This window comes from Macaca thibetana, chromosome 16 (genome assembly GCF_024542745.1).
Source record: "Macaca thibetana thibetana isolate TM-01 chromosome 16, ASM2454274v1, whole genome shotgun sequence".
Taxonomy (NCBI): Eukaryota; Metazoa; Chordata; class Mammalia; order Primates; family Cercopithecidae; genus Macaca; species Macaca thibetana.
In genome coordinates, this window is record NC_065593.1 from 16618321 (window position 1) to 16637029 (window position 18709).

Below are 18709 nucleotides of genomic sequence, written 5' to 3' on the forward strand. Positions count from 1 at the left end.
CCTAACCAATAAAAGAGAATAAACATCGATACGGTGGCAGCTAGAATAAACATCCTATCTTTTGTCCCAACTTGGGGGCTGAGTGCTGTGGCATCATCCAGGCTCTCCCTCCCCTTTGCTTCTGGTTTTCCTCTTTGTCCCAGGGTGTCCTCCCATTAGGAGCCCTGGCACAGGGCTGTGACAGCCACAGTCAGTGGGCCAACTGCAGTGTGGCTCTGGGGCAACTGCCCTGGAGCAGCTGCAAGGCACCTGCCCTTTGGATCCTAACCCAGCCACCTCCTGCCAGGCTGAGGAGGAGCAGCGTGCAGATACTAGGCTGGCCAAGGAGGCAGAGTGTGGGGATGACCAGGGAGGTGCCCAATGGGGGCAGGGGTAGCTGAAGCAGATGTCCTTTCACACTTCCTGCTATTCTCTCCATTTCCTGTGGCCCAGAATTTGATGGAGGTGAGGGAAATTGGGTCAAGTCAGCAGTCCCCTTTGGTCCATCTGTCCCACTCCTTGAACCACATAACGGAAATCAGGGGCCTCCCACAAGGCAGCAACTTCCCCTTTCTCTGGGATGTTTAAACCCTAATCCAGGACACCGATCATCTCTCTGATGATCTCTTTCTGATACTCATCTACTTGACGCTCAGAAATCTGGGTTCTCCTACTCTATAGGTTGGAAGTGGGGTCGATATGATGCTTTGCAGAGCAAGCCAGAGCTCAGGACCAATTCCCTATTCCCGATCCCCTCTGGGTTGAGGCCTACAGCCCCAACCTTTCTGTCTTTTGCTCCTGCTCCCCTGGGACTCAGGCATTCACCCCTTACCCCTTGGGGGTGTTGAGTCACAACAGGAAGTGGATTTTGCTAGAGACCAAAAAAGAGAACTCGGGGTATCAGTGGAAGGAAAGAGCCTCGATTGCACAGAAAACATCCGGGGAGTGGACGCGCGCCCAGCGTGAATACTGCCTCCCCCACCCCCAGGGAGAGGGATCCGATCTAGTTTCAGGAAGGGTCAGGCTCTCCCAAGATGAAGCTGTTGTTGCTCCTGGCAACCCAGGGGAAGGTAGAAGTTTGGATGAGGAGCCACCCGGCCCTCGGGACAGGTGTGGGCAGCGCGACTACCTGGGGGATATTGGACAGGAGGCTTTGCATTGGCTTGGCACGAGTCTGGAGGGGATCCCCCTCCCAGCATCCAGCCTCCCCGTACACGACCCCTCGGGGCCAGCCACCTGCTCCTCCCTCCGTCCCTGCATCGCAGCCTGCCCAGACTCCTGGGCACGGGAGAGCCCAGTAGTCTGGCCCCACATCCCTGAGAGAACCCCGACACCGGTTTTTCTGATCCCCCTCCGGCCTCGCTTTCTGCAGGGGCCCGGGCATTTCCCCCCAACCTCATTATCCTCGAGGACCTGCGCGTGCGGCCCCGGATGGCTGTCCCTAGGGACCCAGGCGTCCGGCCCCCAGATCCTCTCCGCGGCGTCCTCGTCTGGGACCGTCCCAGCCCCCGCCCCGAGCCGCCGCCCATGCCCCGCCGCGTGGCCCCACCTCCCTTACCTGGTCCCGGGTTTCTCCCCCATGGTGCGCGCGCCCGCCGCCCGCTCGGTTCGCGGCTCGCTCGCAGCCTCCTCGCCCGCTGCCAAGATCCCTGCTCCTCCCCGCGCCAATGCGCACGCGCGCCCTCCGCGCTCTCGCCTCTTCCCCCTCCCTCCCGGCCCGGCTCTGGTCTGGGGGAACCGGGGCCAGATGCGTCAGCCGGATCGCGCGCGCCGCGGCGCTGCCCGCCCTCTCCTAGCAGACACACGGGGCCATTGGCTCCGCCCCCAACCCTTCGCGTTCCGTCCCAGCCGGGGAGCCCTCCCCCGCGCGCGGGGCCCGCTCCCGCTCTTCCCGCCCATCTCCCCGCCCCGCCGCAACCCCTTGAAACCGATTGGGCCCCCCTAAACCAAGGCTCCCGCCTTCCAGGGGATCTAAGTCTTTCGATTGGCCCTCGGCATCCAGAACCTTTAGGGGTCTCCTCCCCTTTGTTTGCTTTCTCAGTGGCTGTGGGGGCGACCGGGCTGTTGGGGGCGGTGGAATGAGCTGAAGCGCCGTCTGGGAAGGAGGATGGTGGGGGGGAACACGTGGGTGAGCAGTTCAATTGCGTGATACTTGCTTCAGTGCGCGCAGCTCACCTGCTCCACGCGGAGCGTACCGCCTTCTGTGGCCAGCCCTCCCGCTTCTTCACCGCAGCGTGTCAGCTCCTCCTGGTGTCTACATTTGATCTTCGCAGGGTTCCCTTTTCCAATGTCTCTGACTCTCCATCTCCTTCACCCACCCATCCCAGCTAACATCCACTCACTCACTCGCTCGCACCCATCGGTCCATCTATCGACCCACCCATCCGTGCCTATTTTATGCTATTTACTATGCCAATCGATGGGGACACATATGAATTACCATGGCCCCTGACTTCCTAGAATAGTTGAGGAGACACATACACAGGTATTACCCAGGAATGCTATTACAGAGGTCTGAGTCAGAAGACACAGCCACTAACAGCGCTCGGCCTGGGCGGGGGTGGAGCGGAGAACATATGAGGACAGTCTTTCTGAAGGATGTGCAGAAGTTTTTTTTCGTTTTCTTTTTTTTGAGATAGAGTCTCGCTCTGTTGCCCCGGCTGGAGTGCAGTGGCGCGATCTCGGCTCACTGCAACCTCCGCCTCCCAGGTTCAAGCACTTCTCTGCTCAGCCTCCCGAGTAGCTGGGATTACAGGCGCCTGCCACAATGCCTAGCTACTTTTCATATTTTTAATAGAGACAAGGTTTCATCATGTTGGCCTTGCTGGTCTCAAATGCCTGACCTCGTGTTCCACCCGCCTCAGCCTCCCAAAGTGTTGGGATTACAGGCGTGAGCCACCGTGCCGGGCCGGGCAGAAGTTAAGACAGGGCATTCCAAAGAAAAAGACAAGGCACATCCTGTTGTGTGGTGTTGGTGGGGAAGCCTGGAACAGGTTGTGGAGGATTTCGTATAGCAGATGAAGGAGCGAGACTGAGGGCCCCGCAGAAGGACACGAGGAACCAGTAGTGGTTTTTAAAGCAGAGGGGGCCGCGTGCAGTGGCTCACACCTGTAGTCCCAGTACTTTGGGAGGCCGAGGTGGGCTGATCACCTGAGGTCAGGAGTTCGAGACCACTCTGGCCAACATGTTGAAATTTAGGCTATAATCCCAGCTACTCATGAGGCTGAGGCAGGAGAATCACTTGAACCTGGGAGGCAGAGGTTGCAGTGAGCTGAGATCGTGCCATTGCACTCCAGCCTGAGTGACAATAGCGAAACTTCATCTCAAAAACAAACAAAACAAACAAAAAACCTCCAAAAACCCCAAAATGAGCCAAGTATAGTGACTAGTGCCTAGAGTCCCAGGTACTAGGGAGGCTGAGGTGGGAGGATCGCTTGAGCTGGGAGGTCAAGGCTGCAGTGAGCTGTGATCGTGCCACTGCACTCCCGCCTGGGGAAATATCTTTTCAGCACCTTTTATGTACCAGGCACTCTTCTAGGTGATGGGAAGAGCATAGTGTAGGAGACAACAGCCCTTTCATGGAGTTTGTATTTTAGACAAAAGAGATAGTTAATACATAAGAAAGCAAATAAAGTTCTGGTAATGACATGAATTATAAGCAGGGAAATGTGATGGAGGCTGATGGGGGTTGGAGTGGGAGCTACCTGAAAAGAAGCCCTCTCAGGATGGCAAGATAGTGTCAGTTACATAGGATCAAAGGACAGTTTCTCCAGCAGAATCAGCAACATGTGCAAAGGTTCTGATGTGGGAATGGGTTTTGCTGGAGAATAGAAAGAAGCCTAGTTTGGCTCAAGAATAGAAAGAGAGAAGGAAAGTTGTACTTGTGGTATGTGTTGAGGTCAGGGAGGTGGGTATGAGTCAGATTGGGTGGATTCTTGTAGGCATCAGTGAGAAGATGGGATTTCATTCTCATCACATTTGGAAGCCACAGAGGGGTTTAAGCAAGGAGTGACAAGAACTGGTTTACATTTGAAAAGACCACTTTGGTTGCTGTGTGAAGGGACTACAAGGGTGCTAAGAGGGAAGCAGAGAGTAATGAAGGCTTTGTAAGAGGCTATTGTAAGAGACTAGGTGAGAGTGAATGGTGATTTGGACCCGAGTGGCAGTGGAGATGGAGAAAAATGAACGCTGTTGGGTTAATGTATTTTGGAGGCAGAATGCCAGGACTTGAAGGATTGGATAGAAGGCAATAAGAGGAAAAATGGGCGAGGTGGGGTGGCTCACACCTGTAATCCCAGGACTTTGGGAAGCTGAGGCTGGCGGATCACTTGAGGTCAGGAGTTTGAGACTAGACTGGCCAACATGGTGAAGCCCCATCTCTACTAAAAATACAAAAATTAGCTGGGCATGGAGGCGGGTGCCTGTAATCTCAGCTACTTGGCAGGCTGAGGCAGGAGAATCACTTGAACTCAGGAGGCGGAGGTTGCAGTGAGCTGAGATCACACCATTGCACTCTAGCCTGGGTGACAGAGCAAGACTTCTCAAAAAAAAAAAAAAAAAAAAAAAAAAAAGGAAAAATGATGACTCTTAGATTTGAAGCTAATAATCACAAAAATACACAAAGAGAGGTATTAGCATGTTCACTAGTGTTCACATTAGCAAAAAGCTGGAGCAGCCTCGAAATATTAGTTCAGCAATAGAATTATTAAATCATGGTGCACCCATTTCATTCATACCACACAGTTTAAAAAACAGCATAAAGAAGGTCATGAGTGAAAAAAAGCCACACGCAGACCCCAATCTTGTAAAATATTCATTTATGTGCTTGTGCATAGACTAATATTAGGAAAGTATAGACGCTACTGGGGCAGGGCCTTGCGGCGAGGGGCAGTTTTTCTTTTTACTTTATGCCCTTCCATACTGTTTGAATTGGCTTTTGCAAGGCGCACATCTCGTATCATATCTGAAGTTGCAAATGTAGTTAAAAAAGTCTGTGATTTCAAGTTACCTAGAGAGTTATTGATTCCTGCGCCGGGCGCGGTGGCTCACGCCTGTAATCCCAGCACTTTGGGAGGCCGAGGCGGGCGGAACACCCGAGGTCAGGAGTTTAAGACCAGCCTGACCAACATGGTGAAACCCCATCTCTACAAAAATACACAAAAATTTGGCAGGCGAGGTGACGCGCGAATGTAACTGCAGCTACTCGGGAGCTGAGGTAGGGGAATCGTTTGAACCCGGGAGGTTGAAGTTGTGGTGAGCCGAGAACGTGCCACTGCACTCCAGCCTGGGCCACAGAGCGAGACTCCGTCTCAAAAAAAAAAAAAAGAGAGAGAGTTATTGATTCCTACAGCGAAGATGTCCCGAGACTCCGTTCGCTAAATGGAAATCGTTCGGACTTTGGCGCCTTTTGTCCGGACCACGTGTACCTTAAACATCACAGGACCGCCTCGGACACGCTCACCCGCCATCACCCCAGGAACCCAGCACCCCGGTGCCTCGGCGCCCAGACTGCTCTCGCCGCGCATGCTCCTTCCCAGCCTGAGCCCGCGAGTCCAGCCTGCCTTCATCCAGTGCGCAGGACCGCAGCCCCCTCCCCACGCCCACTCCCCAGTAGGCGGCCGTCGCGGTGTGTTTACGTCATCGCGCCACGCTACCACTGGAGCCCGGGGGAAGATGGCGGCAGCCGTTCTGAGTGGGTCCTCTGCGGGCTCCGCGGCTGGGGTTCCTGGCGGGACCGGGGGTCTCTCGGCAGTGAACTCGGGCCCGCGGCTCCGCCTGCTGCTGCTGGAGAGTGTTTCTGGTTTGCTGCAACCTCGAACGGGGTCTGCCGTTGCTCCGGTGCATCCCCCAAACCGCTCGGCCCCACATTTGCCCGGGCTCATGTGCCTATTGCGGCTGCATGGGTCGGTGGGCGGGGCCCAGGTGAGTCCGTGGCCCGCGTGCCGGCGGCCCTGTGGGGAGGTTGGCGCGGCACCTGTGCACCGGGATTGCGGTGCAGTGCAAGTGCGATAGGAAGGTTAAGGGAAGGAGAGCTGCGGGCAGAAAGGGGATCCAGGTATCATTCCGGACGGGACGCACGTATTTCTCCTTCATCGGCCCTGAGTTTCTCCAGGGGAAAAATGGGCCTTATTTTTCTGTTGTTAGTCTATTGGTCGGCACACAGGAATCGATTAGGTTCCAGGCCCAGTTCACTCACTAGTTGTATAATCTAAAAACCTCTTTTTCCTCTGGCAATATCTGTTTCGGGGATTGTTTTGACGGACTTAATGACGCATTCAACAATAAACATTTTCCGAGCTCTTACTGAGGGTCAGATACTGTACTAGGCGCTCCGGTTACAGACGTGGTGGCGATATACAAAACAAGATGAGAATTGAAACAAGATGAGAATTGAATATCAGGGATCTCTAACCTTATCTGAAGACTGACAGAGATTTTCCAAAGGAACCGGCGTTTAAGCTGAGACCCTAAGGATGAATAGGGGTTGGGTAGGGAAAAAAAGATGGGAGGGGCTGTTCAGTCAGAGGAGAGCTCATGTGGGAAGGCCCTGTGGTAGGAAGGAACTGGAAAGAAGGACATCGTTCCTGGGGCTCAGATGTGGAGGGGAAGAGAGTCGGTACAGATGAGACTGGTGAGGTCGGTATGCAGTGGTCGGGTCATGCAGAGCGTTTTAGGCCGGACTTTGGACTTCTATAAGAATGGAATCTAATATCCATTCAGTTCTGCAAGCTAGACACTCAAGAAATTCTAAACTCTTCTTCATACACCTCCATATGCAATCTATCAAGTCCTGTTGATTTTATCCTTTGAGTAGTTTTCAGATCTGTCCACTCTTTTCCATCTCTTTCTCATTGCCCCCAGTCTAGCTCGAACCCGCCATCTTGTCCAGGTGAAAGCACTGATTCTAAGAAGGCATATTTCTAGCCCATAATAGCTGCTGCTTTAACAATCTCCTGTCTTCCTCCCTCTCCCACTAAACCTCCCCCAAATTCTACCTATCTTTCAAGACCCATGTACAGGAGATCTGTGTCCACCCTTCTTTCCTGGGACCTTCCCAGCTCTGTGCTAGCTTCCAGGAAGACGGTTGTCACAGCCTGCTGGGTGGTTCAATAACCTTAGCCCCGGATTTATCACAGCTAACCCTATCTGTTTGTCTTTAACATTACTCTGCATAGTTGAGGGTGACAAGACTATATCTCTGCTATCTCAGCCCAGTATCAGAGGCTGGAGCTGATTATGTATTTTCTCTTCTCTCTAAATTCCCCTCTTCTAATTTATGTGGTTTTCATCAGTCAGTTATATTACAGCGGGGTTTTTTTTTTTTTTTTTTTTTTCTGTTTTCTTTATCTCACTATAGTCCCAGAACTTTTTTCTTTTTTCTTTTTTCTTTTTGAGACAAGGTCTTACTCTGTCACCCAGGTTGGAGTGCAGTGGCATGATCTTGGCTCACTGCAACCTCCATTTCCCAGGCTCAAGGGATCCTTCCACCTCAGCCTCCAGAGTAGCTGGGACCACAGGCACGCGCCACAGTGCCCGGCTAATTTTTGTATTTTTGGTAGAGACGGGGTTTTGCCATGTTGCCCAGGCTGGTCTCAAACTCCTGAGCTCAAGCGATTCACTTGCCTTTGCTTCTCAAAGTGCTGGGATTAGAGGCATGGGCCACCATGCCTAGCCCCCCAGAAATTTTTTTAATAAATATTTGTGAAATATTACCTATCCTGCCTATAAATGTGTGATTTCTGTCATCTCTTTCAGGACTTCCTCTCCTCCCTCAAAGTCAACTACATGAACTTAATGTCTTGCTTATTCTTCTTAAATGTCTGAAGTCTAGTAGAATTTTGAGTAAAGAAGCTCAGTGATGTGGGAAACCAGGGCCCCACTTTAATATTTCCTGTGCGACATTTTTAGATACATCCTGCCTTGAATTTGTTTTCTACTTGTGTTCTTTGAATTGGATCCTCAATACTTGGGATTATGTGGAGGGTTTCCTTTCCTTCCCCAGAGGTTCCATTCAGGAAACATTTATCGAGTGTCTGTTATGTTTTAGGTGCTGTTTCTCGTGTCTAGGTAGACAAATAAGACATGGTCCTTTCTCTCAGAGAATTCCGAGTCTAGCTAAGATGAGAAATGAAAGTCAGCAAATAGGCCTGGCGCGGTGGCTCACGCCTGTAATCCCAGCACTTTGGGAGGCCGAGGCAGGCGGATCACAAGGTCAGGAGATCGAGACCACGGTGAAACCCCGTCGCTACTAAAAATACAAAAAATTAGCCGGGCGCGGTTGTGGGCGCCTGTAGTCCCAGCTACTCGGGAGGCTGAGGCGGGAGAATGGCGTGAACCTGGGAGGCGGAGCTTGCAGTGAGCCGAGATCGCGCCACTGCACTCCAGCCTGGGCGACAGAACGAGACTCCGTCTCAAAAAAAAAAAAAAAAAAAAAAAAGAAAGTCAGCAAATAGACCTGGAGCTTGCGAGCAAGGGGGATCCACTGTCTGATCATCTACCTGCCAACTTGTCTTTGCCACAGGTGCTGCAAGTTCAGTAGTTCCAAAATGGAACCATCCTAGCACAGTGCTCCGTATCTAGCTTGGAGTATATTACAGCAACAATCTTCTAACGGGTCTCCTTGACTTCAGTCTTACCCTCTTTAATCCTAGCTGGAGTGAGCTTTCTAAAGTAAAATTCTGATCCTGTTTGCAGCTTTTAAAAATCCTTCAGCCTGTGGGCGTTCTTTCCGCAGAGCCTTTGTACTCACTGTTCTCCTCTTGGAATCCCTCTCTGTGCAGCGCTCTCCCCCCAACGCCCATCCTCGTTCCCAGTCTTCTCAATTTGCTTATTTGTCACTGCCTTTGGGATAGATTTCTTGGCCACCTATGACTGACTGCTCTTTATCCTACTGTTTGTTTACTTATTTCACATATGCTTACAACCTGTCTCCCCTACACTCGACAAGTCTTTGATTTGTTTTTGTATGTAATTAATAAAACTTATGTAAAATTTCAGACATAAACAAGTAATATTTTCACCACCCCACCCTATGCTGCCCCCATCACCCAAATTTAACAGTGAACACTTGCCAGTGTTGTTTCATTCCTCCCATACCTTGGCTTTTTTTTTTTTTTTTTTTTTTTTTGGTGGAACTTTTCTTTTTCTTTTTTTTTTTTTTTTTTTTTTGAGATAGGGTCTTACTCTAACACAGGCTGGAGTGTAGTGGCCAGAATATGGCTCACTGCAGCCTTGGCCTCGACCTCCCAGGTTCAAGTGATCCTTCCACCTCAGCCTGCTGAGTAGCTGGAGGTGTGCTATCACCCCGGCTCATCAAAAAAAAAATTTTGTAGAGATAGGGGCTCTCTATGTTGTCCAGGCTGGTCTTCAACTCCTGGACTCAAGTGATCCTCCTGCCTTGGCCCCCCAAAATCCTGGGATTACAGAGGTGAACCACTGTGCTCAGCCTGGTGGGCCATTTTAAAGCAAATTCCCGAATGTCATTTATCCTGTATATTCTTTTGAAGGACAGAGACAGTGTCTTGTTCTGTCTTCTACGCCTCAGCCTCCTGAGGGGGGAAGGGATTACAGGCCCCCGCCACCATAGCCAGCCATTTTTGTATTTTTAGTAGAGACGGAGTTTCACCATGTTGGTCAGGCTGGTCTTGAACTCCTGACCTCAAGTGATCCTCCCCCCGCTCGACCTCCCAAAGTGCTGGGAATACAGGCATGAGCCACCACACCTGGCCACTTTTTGTCATATTTTAGAGTGTACTCCTACTTAAATAAAAAAATCTTCTGCCTCAGCTTCCCAAAATGTTGGGATTACAGGGATGAGCCACTGCACCTGGCCTCGCTTTCTGTTGGATCATTTTCATCAGCACACAGCTCAAAACTTCACCCTTGGCCAGGCGTGGTGGCTCACGCCTGTAATCCCAGCACTTTGGGAGGCCAAGGTGGGTAGATCACAAGGTCGGGAGTTCAAGACCAGCCTGGCCAAGGTGGTGAAACCCTGTCTCTACTAAAAATACAAAAATTAGCGGGGTGCAGTGGCAGGCATCTATAATCCTGTATTCCTAGTACTCAGGAGGCTGAGTCAGGAGAATGGCTTGAACTCAGGGGGCGGAGGTCACAGTGAGCCGAGATGGTGCCTCTGCACTCCAGCCTGGGCAACAGAGTAAAACTCCGTCTCAAAAAGAAAAAAAAAAAAAAAATCACCCTCTAGGGCCGGGTGCAGTGACTCATATCTGTAATCCCAGCACTTTGGGAGGCTGAGATGGGTAGATCATTTGAGGCCAGGAGTTCGAGACCAGCCTGACCAACATGGCGAAATCTCATCTCTACTAAAAATACAAAAATTAGCTGGGTGTGGTGGCACAAACCTGTAATCTCAGCTACTCAGGAGGCTGAGGCAGGATAATTGCTTGAGTCTGGGAGGCAGACATTGCAGTGAGCCGAGATTGCGCCTGTGAACTCTGGCCTGGGCAACAGAGGGAGACTTTGTCTCAAAAAACAAATCACCCTCTAGCTACTGCCCCATTTGCCATTTGTGTACTTCCTTTTATGGCAAAAACTCCTTAAAAGTGCTATCTGTACTTTTTGTCTCTCATTCTTTTAGCATTACTTTGAAATAACTGAAAATTTACAGAAAAGTTGGAACAATATTTGAAAGAATTTAAATATATACTCTTCTCTTAGATTCTCCCTTTTTTTCTTTTTTGAGGAGTCTCAGCTCACTGCAACCTCCGCCTCCCGGGTTCAAACGATTCTCCTGCCTTAGCCTCCCAAGTAGTTGGGATTACAGGCCTGTGCCACACACCCTAGTAATTTTTGTATTTTTAGTAGAGACTGGATTTTGCTCTGTTGGCCAGGCTGGTCTTGAACTCTTGACCTCAAGTGATCCACCTGCGTTGGCCTCTCAAAGTGCTGGGATTACAGGCCTGAGCCACCATGCCTGGCCGGATTTCCTGGTTTTTAAATGCATATTTATGTTATCATTCTGATAATGACAGATCTCCTAAACTATCATTCTGAGAATAACATAAATGCACATTTAAAAATTGGAGAATTCTAGGTGAAGAGGATACAGGAATTCTGTCAAATACTTTTTCTGGGTCAATTTAGGAGTAAGTTGCAGATATGATGTCCTTTTACTTTGACATATTTTAGTGTGTATTTCCTTTAAAACAAGGACATTCTCTTACATAACCACACTCCATCATCATGATCGGAGAATTAATATTGGTACAATAAATTATTTAACCTGCAGATCTTTTTTAAGTTTTGCCATCAGTTCTCCTAAAGGCACCCATTATAACAACAACAACAACAAAATTTCTAGTCCAGGATTTAATGCAGGGTCACACTTTGCATTTAGTTTGTTGTTGTTGTTTTGCTTTTGTTTCTTTTGAGACAGTCTCACTCTGTCACATAGGTTGAGTGCAGTGGCATGATATTGGCTCACTGGAACCTCCGCCGCTTGGGTTTAAGCGATTCTCCTGCCTTAGCCTCCCAAGTAGCTGGGATTACAAGCTCCTGCTACCATGCCCGGCTAATTTTTTATTTTTATTTTTATTATTTTTTAGTAGAGATGGGGTTTCACCATGTTGGCCAGGCTGGTCTTGGAACTCCTGACCTCAGATGATGCACCCACCTTGTCCTCCCGAAGTGCTGGCATGAGCCACTGCGCCCAGCTTGCATCTAGTTATAATGTCTCTTTAGTCTTCTTTAATCTGAAATAGTTCTTCCGCCTTTGTCTTATGATCTTGATATTTTTAAAGAGTACAGGATGGTTATTTTATAGGATGCCCCTCAGATTGGAATCTAATCATGAGGAAACAACAGACAAATTAAACTGGAGCTTTGTGCGTTTTCAGCGAGAAGACCACAGAAGTCGTCCAGGTGCAGTGGCTCGTGCCTGTTATCCCAGCATGAGACTCAGAGGCTCAGTGGGGAGGCCGAAGTGGGAGGATCAGCGAGCGCAGGAGTTCAAGACTAGCTTGGGCAACATGGCAAGACCCCGTCTCTACAAAAAAGAAAAAAACCCTGCAGAAATGATATGTCATTCTTGGTGCATCTTATCAGGAGCATGTGCTGTAGGTTAAGCGGGTCTCTGCCAGGTGTTTTCACTGTTACAACGGTATGATGTTTTTCATTTGTAATTAAGTGTCTTGGGGGAGATAATGTGAATATCTTAGATCTTGTCAACCTTTCACCCACTCATTTTAACATCTATTAAAGGTTCTTCCCTGAATGAATTATTACTATGATGGTTGTTCCGTTGAACTCATTACATTCAGGCTTTTAGCCTCAATGCTGCCGAAACAACCCTTTGCTGGGTGAAATGGTAACTCTTGAAGATCACTGGTGTCCATCAAGACGTTAAGTTCAAAGGTCAATTTGGATCATCATATTTGACTTACCTGTACCATTTGATACAATTAATTATACTTTCCTGTTTAAAAAACTGTCTTCACTTGACTTCTGGGATGTCTCTCCCCTGTCTTTTTGTTTTTGTTTTTGTTTGTTTCATTGAGACGGTCTCGCTGTGTTGCCCAGGGTGGAGTGCAGTGGTGCGATCATAGCTCACTGCAACCTTGATCTCCCAGGCTGAGGCAGTCCTCCCTCCTCAGCCTTCTGGGCAGCTGGGACCACAGGTGTGTGCGCCCACACCCAACTAATTTGTTTGATTTTTAGTAGAGAAGAGGTCTCGCTATGTTGCTGAGGCTGGCCTTGAACTCTTGAGCTCAAGCAGTCTTCCCACTTTGGCCTCCTAAAGTACTGGGATGATAGGCATGAGTCACCTCTCCCAGCTCCTCTCCTCTCTTGATTCTCCTGTTACCACACTGGTTACTCCTTTCCAGTAAAGACTGATCCCTCCTCACCTCTGTGACCTCTGAAGGTTTGAGTGCCTACAACAGTGCTTGCACTGTTTCTCTTCTCTCTTTGTTCTCATTCCCTTGGTGAACTGATCCAGTCTCAAGGCCAGCAACTCCTGAGTTTGCATCTCCAGCCAGGAGTTCTCTTCAGACTTGTCTACCCAGTGGCTATTTGGCATCTCCATTTTCGTGCTAAATACACATCACAGATGGAACAGCTCTGAAACTGAACTCCTGATTGTCATCCCCAAACCTGCTCCTCCTGCATTAGTTCCCTTCTTCGTGAATGGCAGCTTCATCTTTCTAGTTGCTCAGCAAAAAACCTTGGCGTTATCTTGGACCCTTCTTTTTATTTTCCACCCAAATCCAATTTGATGGCAAATCCTGTTGGCTCTGCCTTCAGAATACATCCTGATTTTGACTGCTCTGTATCTCCACAGTTACCACATTCTTCAAGCTGCATCATCATTTGTCTGGCATATTACAGTAACCTCCTACCTCATCTGTGTGCTTCTTCTCAACAAGACAACACAAATGCTGTTGGTTAAAAAAAAAAAAAAAGCAAACCAGAAGTCAGATATTATCACTCCTCTGCTCAATTTCTCTCTCCCCTTCACGGCTTTTATCTTATTCAGAGCGAAAGTCTGTAATCACCTATATGGCTCTGCACAGTCTGGCCCTACTACCTTCATCGTTGGTTACTCCTCTCCACCTTGCTCACTTTTCTCCAGCAACAATTTGTCTCCTTGCTGTTCTTCAGAAATACCAAGTGTGCTGTCATCTCATAGTATTTGCTCTTTTTATTTTTCTTTTTTGAGACAGAATCGGAGGCTGGGTGCAGTGGCTCACACCTGTAATCCCAGCACTTTGGGAGGCTGAGGCAGGTGGATCACCTAAAGTCTGGAGTTCAAGACCAGCTTGACCAACATGGAGAAACCCCATCTCTGCTAAATTTCAAAATTAGCTGGGCATGGTGGTGAATGCCTATAATCCCAGCTACCTGAGAGGCTGAGGCAGGAGAATTGCTTGAACCCGGGAGGCGGAGGTTGCGGTGAGCCGAGATCGTGCCATTGCACTCCAGCTTGGGCAAAAAGAGCGAAACTCTGTCTCAAAAAAAAAAAAAAAAAAAAAAAAAAAAAGAGACAGGATCTTGCTTTGCCGTTCAGGCTGGAGTGCAGTGGTGGCGATCGTGGCTCACTGCAGTCTTGGCTTCCTGGGGTCAAGCAAACCTCCCACCTTAGCCTCCCAAGTAGCTGTGGCCACAGGTGCCCTCCACCGCATCTGGCTAATTTTAAAAAATTATTTGTGCAGATGGGGTCTCCCTCAGTTGCACAGGCTGATCTTGACCTCCTGGGCTCAAGCGATCCTCCTGCCTTGGCCTCCCAGTGTTGGGATTACAGTCATAAGCCCCTTGCCCAGCCTCTTGTTTTTTTCTTTTCCTGGAACACTCTTTTTTTTTATGGTTATCAGTATGCCTTTTTATAAAAACAGCTTCATTAGGCTGGTCACGGTGGCTCACTTCTGTAATCCCAGCACTTTCGGAGGCCAAGGCAGGCAGATCACTTGAGGTCCGGAGTTGAAGACCAGTCTGACCAATATGGCGAAACCACACCACCACGTCTGGGTAACTTCTGTGTTTTTAGTAGAATTTTAGATTAGTTTTGCCATGTTGACGAGGCTGGTCTCAAACTCCTAACCTCAAGTGATCCACCCGCCTTGGCCTTCCCAAGTGCTGGGATTACAGGCGTGAGTCACTGCTCCTGGCCAGATTTTATTTTATTTTTTTTAAAGAGAGAGTCTCACTCTTTTGCCCAGGCTAGAGTGTAGTAATGTGTTCATAGCTCACTGCAGCCTTGAACGCCTGGATTCAAGCGATCCTTCTGCCTCAGTCTCCCTAGAGTAGCTGGGACTGCAGGTACATGCCACTGCACCTGCCTTATTTTTAAAAATTTCTGTAGAGATGGGGTCTTGCTGTGTTGCCCGGGCTGGAACTCCTGGCCTCAAGTGATTCGTCTGCCTTGGTTTCCCAGAATTTTGGGATTACAGGCCACCATGCCTGGCCAAAGCAGCTTTATTGAGATATAATTCACAAACCATACAATTTAACATTGTATTTTTTTATTATTGATTGGTTGATTGATTGATTTTTTTTTTTTGAGACAGAGTCTCACTCTGTTGCCCAGGCTGGCCTAAATGGCCTTTTTGGAGATGCTTTTTGTACCTATTCTCCTACATTAAATCCTGTCCTCTTTACCTACTCTGGGCACTCCTTTCCTTCCTTACTCTGCTTTATTTTTCCTTGGAGTTCTTAGCACCCTCTGATATACTATGTATTTACTTTGTCAGTTGTTTATTTTCTGTTTCTTCTACCTAGAAAATAAGCATCTGGCACCTAAAACAAGGTCTCACATGAGGTATATGTCAAGTAAATTTTTTTTTTTTTTTTTTGACAGTCTGGCTCTGTCGCCCAGGCTGGAGTGCGGTGGCGCCATCTTGGCTCACTGCAAGCTCCACCTCCTGGGTTCACGCCATTCTCCTGCCTCAGCCTCCCGAGTAGCTGGGACTACAGGCGCCCACTACCACGCCTGGCTAATTTTTTGTATTTTCAGTAGAGATGGGGTTTCACCGTGTTAGCCAGGAGGGTCACGCTCTCCTGACCTCGTGATCCGCCCGCCTTGGCCTCCCAAAGTGCTGGGATTACAGGCATGAGACACCGCTCCCAGCCATGTGAAGTAAATATTTATTGAACAAATGAATAAACATTTCCCTCCACAAAAGGGAGACACCTTATTAATTTTGTTCAGCTCTGTATTCCTTCACCTAACCTCGTGCATCGTGTGTGTGTTGGAAGAAGGAGCGATGCATGCTGTTAGGGAGATGCGGGTGCCGTGAGAGGAGGCTGGCCATTCGGGGCATGGAGAGGTTACCTGGGAGGCTGTTGAGGAAACATCTTTCGTGGGCTTCCAGAATGTGAGAGAAGGGGAGAACTGGAAGGAGGATTCTGGTTGACTCTGTCTATGTTGGCATTTTTACAGCTGTAAGGAAGCCAGGAACAGGAGGAGGAGGATTTGTTTGAGGGTGAAGGAAGGATAATGGATGAGTTCAGTGTCCATTCAGCAAAAGCATTTATGGATGTATCCTATGTTAGGTGCTGTCCAGACATACAGAGGTGAAGCAGACCCATCTTTGAAGTCTGGTAGTAGGATTAGTTGGGCTGTCCTGTTTGGGACTACTTGGGTGGGGCATGGGGGGAGGGATCAGGTGAAATATAACTCGAGGAAAGGCGGAGAAACAGCCTTTCCCACAGGAAAAAGGGAAAAGCCTAAGGCTTCTAATGGGATGGCCTTTTGGCCTCAGAGGAGGTGCGACTTCAGAAAGGCTTCCTGGGTGCTGGGACAGAGAAGGGCTTGGAGAATCTTCTGCATTTTTAACATCCCGTTTGTGACTCGCTTCCCCGTTTTCTTTCCCCCAGAACCTTTCAGCTCTTGGGGCATTGGTGAGTCTCAGTAATGCACGTCTCAGTTCCATCAAAACTCGGTAAGTCTTTGGCCCTGTTTCTTCTCCAGGGGCGTGTTCCCTTAGGAAGTGGGCATATGTACATCTTTCCTTTCATTGTCACTGCCCCCCAGGATTCAAGACCTCTCTCTATTCCCAAGAATGTGGACAGTTACATTCCTTGTGTGAGCTCACTTGATTTGAACCCTACCTTTTCCAGCTCCCAGACGTCCTATTTCCCCTGGGATTACCTCTGCTGCCTTCTTTCTTTGCTTCTTCCACCTCACTCCAAGTATTTCGGGAGTTGGAAACCACAGTGGACTAGGAGTGAAGTCTTTCTGTAGCCTAGTGAGAATAAAAGAGCAGTCAGTCGCTGTCTCGGAAGTCTAGCCTCTGCCCACTTATCATGACTCTCTTGTTTCTTCGAAGGTTCGAGGGCCTGTGTCTGCTGTCCCTGCTGGTAGGGGAGAGCCCCACAGAGCTATTCCAGCAGCACTGTGTGTCTTGGCTTCGGAGCATTCAGCAGGTGTTACAGGTGAGGATTCAGCTGCTGCCCTACTTCCTCCTCTTCCCCCACCTTATTCCCCATCTTGGATGTGGCATGTTCTTTTCAACTTGAACATGTAGTTCTGAGGACAGAATAATTGGAAAACAATTCCCTGATAGTGGAGAGGATAAGCTTCAAATAGAAACCTTTTTTTTTTTTTTTTTTTGAGATGGAGTCTCGCTTTGTCACTCAGGCTGGAGGGCAATGGCATGATCTGGGCTCACTGCAATCTCTGCCTCCTGGGTTCAAGTGATTCTCCTGCCTCAGCCTCCTGAGTAGCTGGGATTATAGGCCCCTGCCACCATGCCTGGCTAATTTTTGTATTTTTAGTAGAGACGAGGCTTTAACATGTTGGCCAGGCTGCTCTCAAATGCCTGACTTCAAGTGATCCGCCTGCCTCAGCCTCCCAAAGTGCTGGGATTACAGGTGTGAGCCACTGCACCCAGCCTATATGTATATTTTTATTTCAGTAGTTTTGGGGGAACAGGTGGTGTTTGGTTACATGGATAATTTATTTAGTGGTGATTTCTGAGATTTTGGTGTACCCATCACCTGAGCAGTGTACATTGTACTCAATATGTAGTTTTTTATCCCTCACCCATCTCCCACCCTTCCTCCCGAGTCCTCAAGAGTTCATTATAAAATTTTTATGCCTTTGCGTCCTTGTAGCTTAACTCTCAGTTGTAAGTGAGAACGTAATGATGTTTGGTTTTTCATTCTTGAGTTACTTCACTTAGATTAATGGTCACCAATGCCATCCAGGTTCCTGCTAATGCCATCATTTTGTTCCTTTTTATGGCTGAGTAGTATTCCATGGTATATATACACCACATTTTCTTTCTTTCTATCTATCTATCTATCTATCTATCTATCTATCTATCTATCTATCTATGATACAGAGTTTCGCTCTGTCGCCCAGGCTGGAGTGCAGTGGTACGATCTCAGCTCACTGCAATGTCTGCCTCCTGGGTTCAAGCAATTCTCTTGCCTCAGGCTCCTGAGTAGCTAGGATTACAAGTGTGCACCACAATGCCTGGCTAATTTTTAAAATTTTAGTAGAGATGGGGGTTTCACCATGTTTGCCAGGTAGGTCTCGAACTCCTGACCTCGTGATCCGCCTGCCTTGGCCTCCCAAAGTGCTGGGATTACAGGCATGAGCCGCCACTCCTGGCCTATACCACATTTTCTCTATCCACTTGTTGGCTGATGGGTATTTAGGCAGGTTCCATATTTTTGCAATTGTGAATTGTGCTGCTATAAAATATTGTGCGCAAGTGTCTTTTTCATATAGTGACTTCTTTTCCTCTGGGTAGATGTCCAGTAGTGGGATTGCTGGATCAAATGGTAGTGATGTTGAGCATTTTTTCATATGTTTGTTGGCCATTTGTGTATCTTCTTTTGAGAATTGCCTGTTTATGTCCTTTGCTCACTTTTTGATGTGATTATTTGTTTTTTTCTGGCTGATTTGTTTGAATTCTTTGCAAATTCTGGATGTTAGTCCTTTGTCAGATGCATAGTTTGTGAAGATTTTCTCCCGCTTTGTGGGTTGTTTACTGATTTTATTTGTTTTGCTGTGCAGAGACTTTTTAGTTAAGTCCCATCTATTTATCTTTGTTTTTGTTGCTTTTGGGTTCTTGGTCATGAACTCTTTGCCTAAGCTAATGTCTAGAAGGGTTTTTCTGATGTTATCTTCTAGAATGTTTATGGTTTCAGGTCTTAGATTTAAGTCTTTGATCCATCTCGAGCTGATTTTTGTGTAAGGTGAGAGATGAGGATCCCGTTTCATTCTTCTACATGTGGCTTGCCAATTATCCCAGAACCATTTGTTGAA

At 48.4% G+C, this 18709-nt stretch overlaps 4 protein-coding genes across 15 annotated transcripts in view; 1 reads left to right on the forward strand and 3 right to left on the reverse strand.

Moving 5' to 3' along the window:
* Positions 1-5775, reverse strand: part of C16H17orf107 (chromosome 16 C17orf107 homolog) — a 206416-nt gene extending 200641 nt beyond the window's left edge. The window contains exon 1 of the mRNA XM_050765423.1: positions 5638-5775. The gene's annotated coding sequence lies outside the window, so the exon portion shown is untranslated. The remainder of the gene's footprint in view (positions 1-5637) is intronic.
* The window catches only part of PSMB6 (proteasome 20S subunit beta 6), a 213915-nt gene that overhangs the window by 93908 nt on the left and 101298 nt on the right, over positions 1-18709 (reverse strand). Inside the window, exon 1 of one of the 12 annotated variants that reach the window (XM_050765464.1) lies at positions 6834-6837. The exons of 9 other annotated variants lie outside the window; for them this stretch is intronic. The gene's annotated coding sequence lies outside the window, so the exon portion shown is untranslated. Of the gene's footprint in view, positions 1-1365; positions 1370-1800; positions 1806-6833; positions 6838-18709 lie in introns of those variants that run through there. 2 more of the 12 variants (XM_050765456.1, XM_050765457.1) reach the window with 2 other exon arrangements.
* Positions 1-18709, reverse strand: part of ARRB2 (arrestin beta 2) — a 160035-nt gene that overhangs the window by 9336 nt on the left and 131990 nt on the right. The window contains exon 2 of the mRNA XM_050765365.1: positions 1538-1650. Coding sequence (XP_050621322.1) covers positions 1538-1560 — 23 coding nt within the window. The 5' untranslated portion in view covers positions 1561-1650. The remainder of the gene's footprint in view (positions 1-1537; positions 1651-18709) is intronic.
* Positions 5619-18709, forward strand: part of PELP1 (proline, glutamate and leucine rich protein 1) — a 30690-nt gene continuing 17599 nt past the window's right edge. Inside the window, exons 1-3 of the mRNA XM_050765236.1 lie at positions 5619-5901; positions 16309-16373; positions 16761-16866. Coding sequence (XP_050621193.1) covers positions 5653-5901; positions 16309-16373; positions 16761-16866 — 420 coding nt within the window. The 5' untranslated portion in view covers positions 5619-5652. The remainder of the gene's footprint in view (positions 5902-16308; positions 16374-16760; positions 16867-18709) is intronic.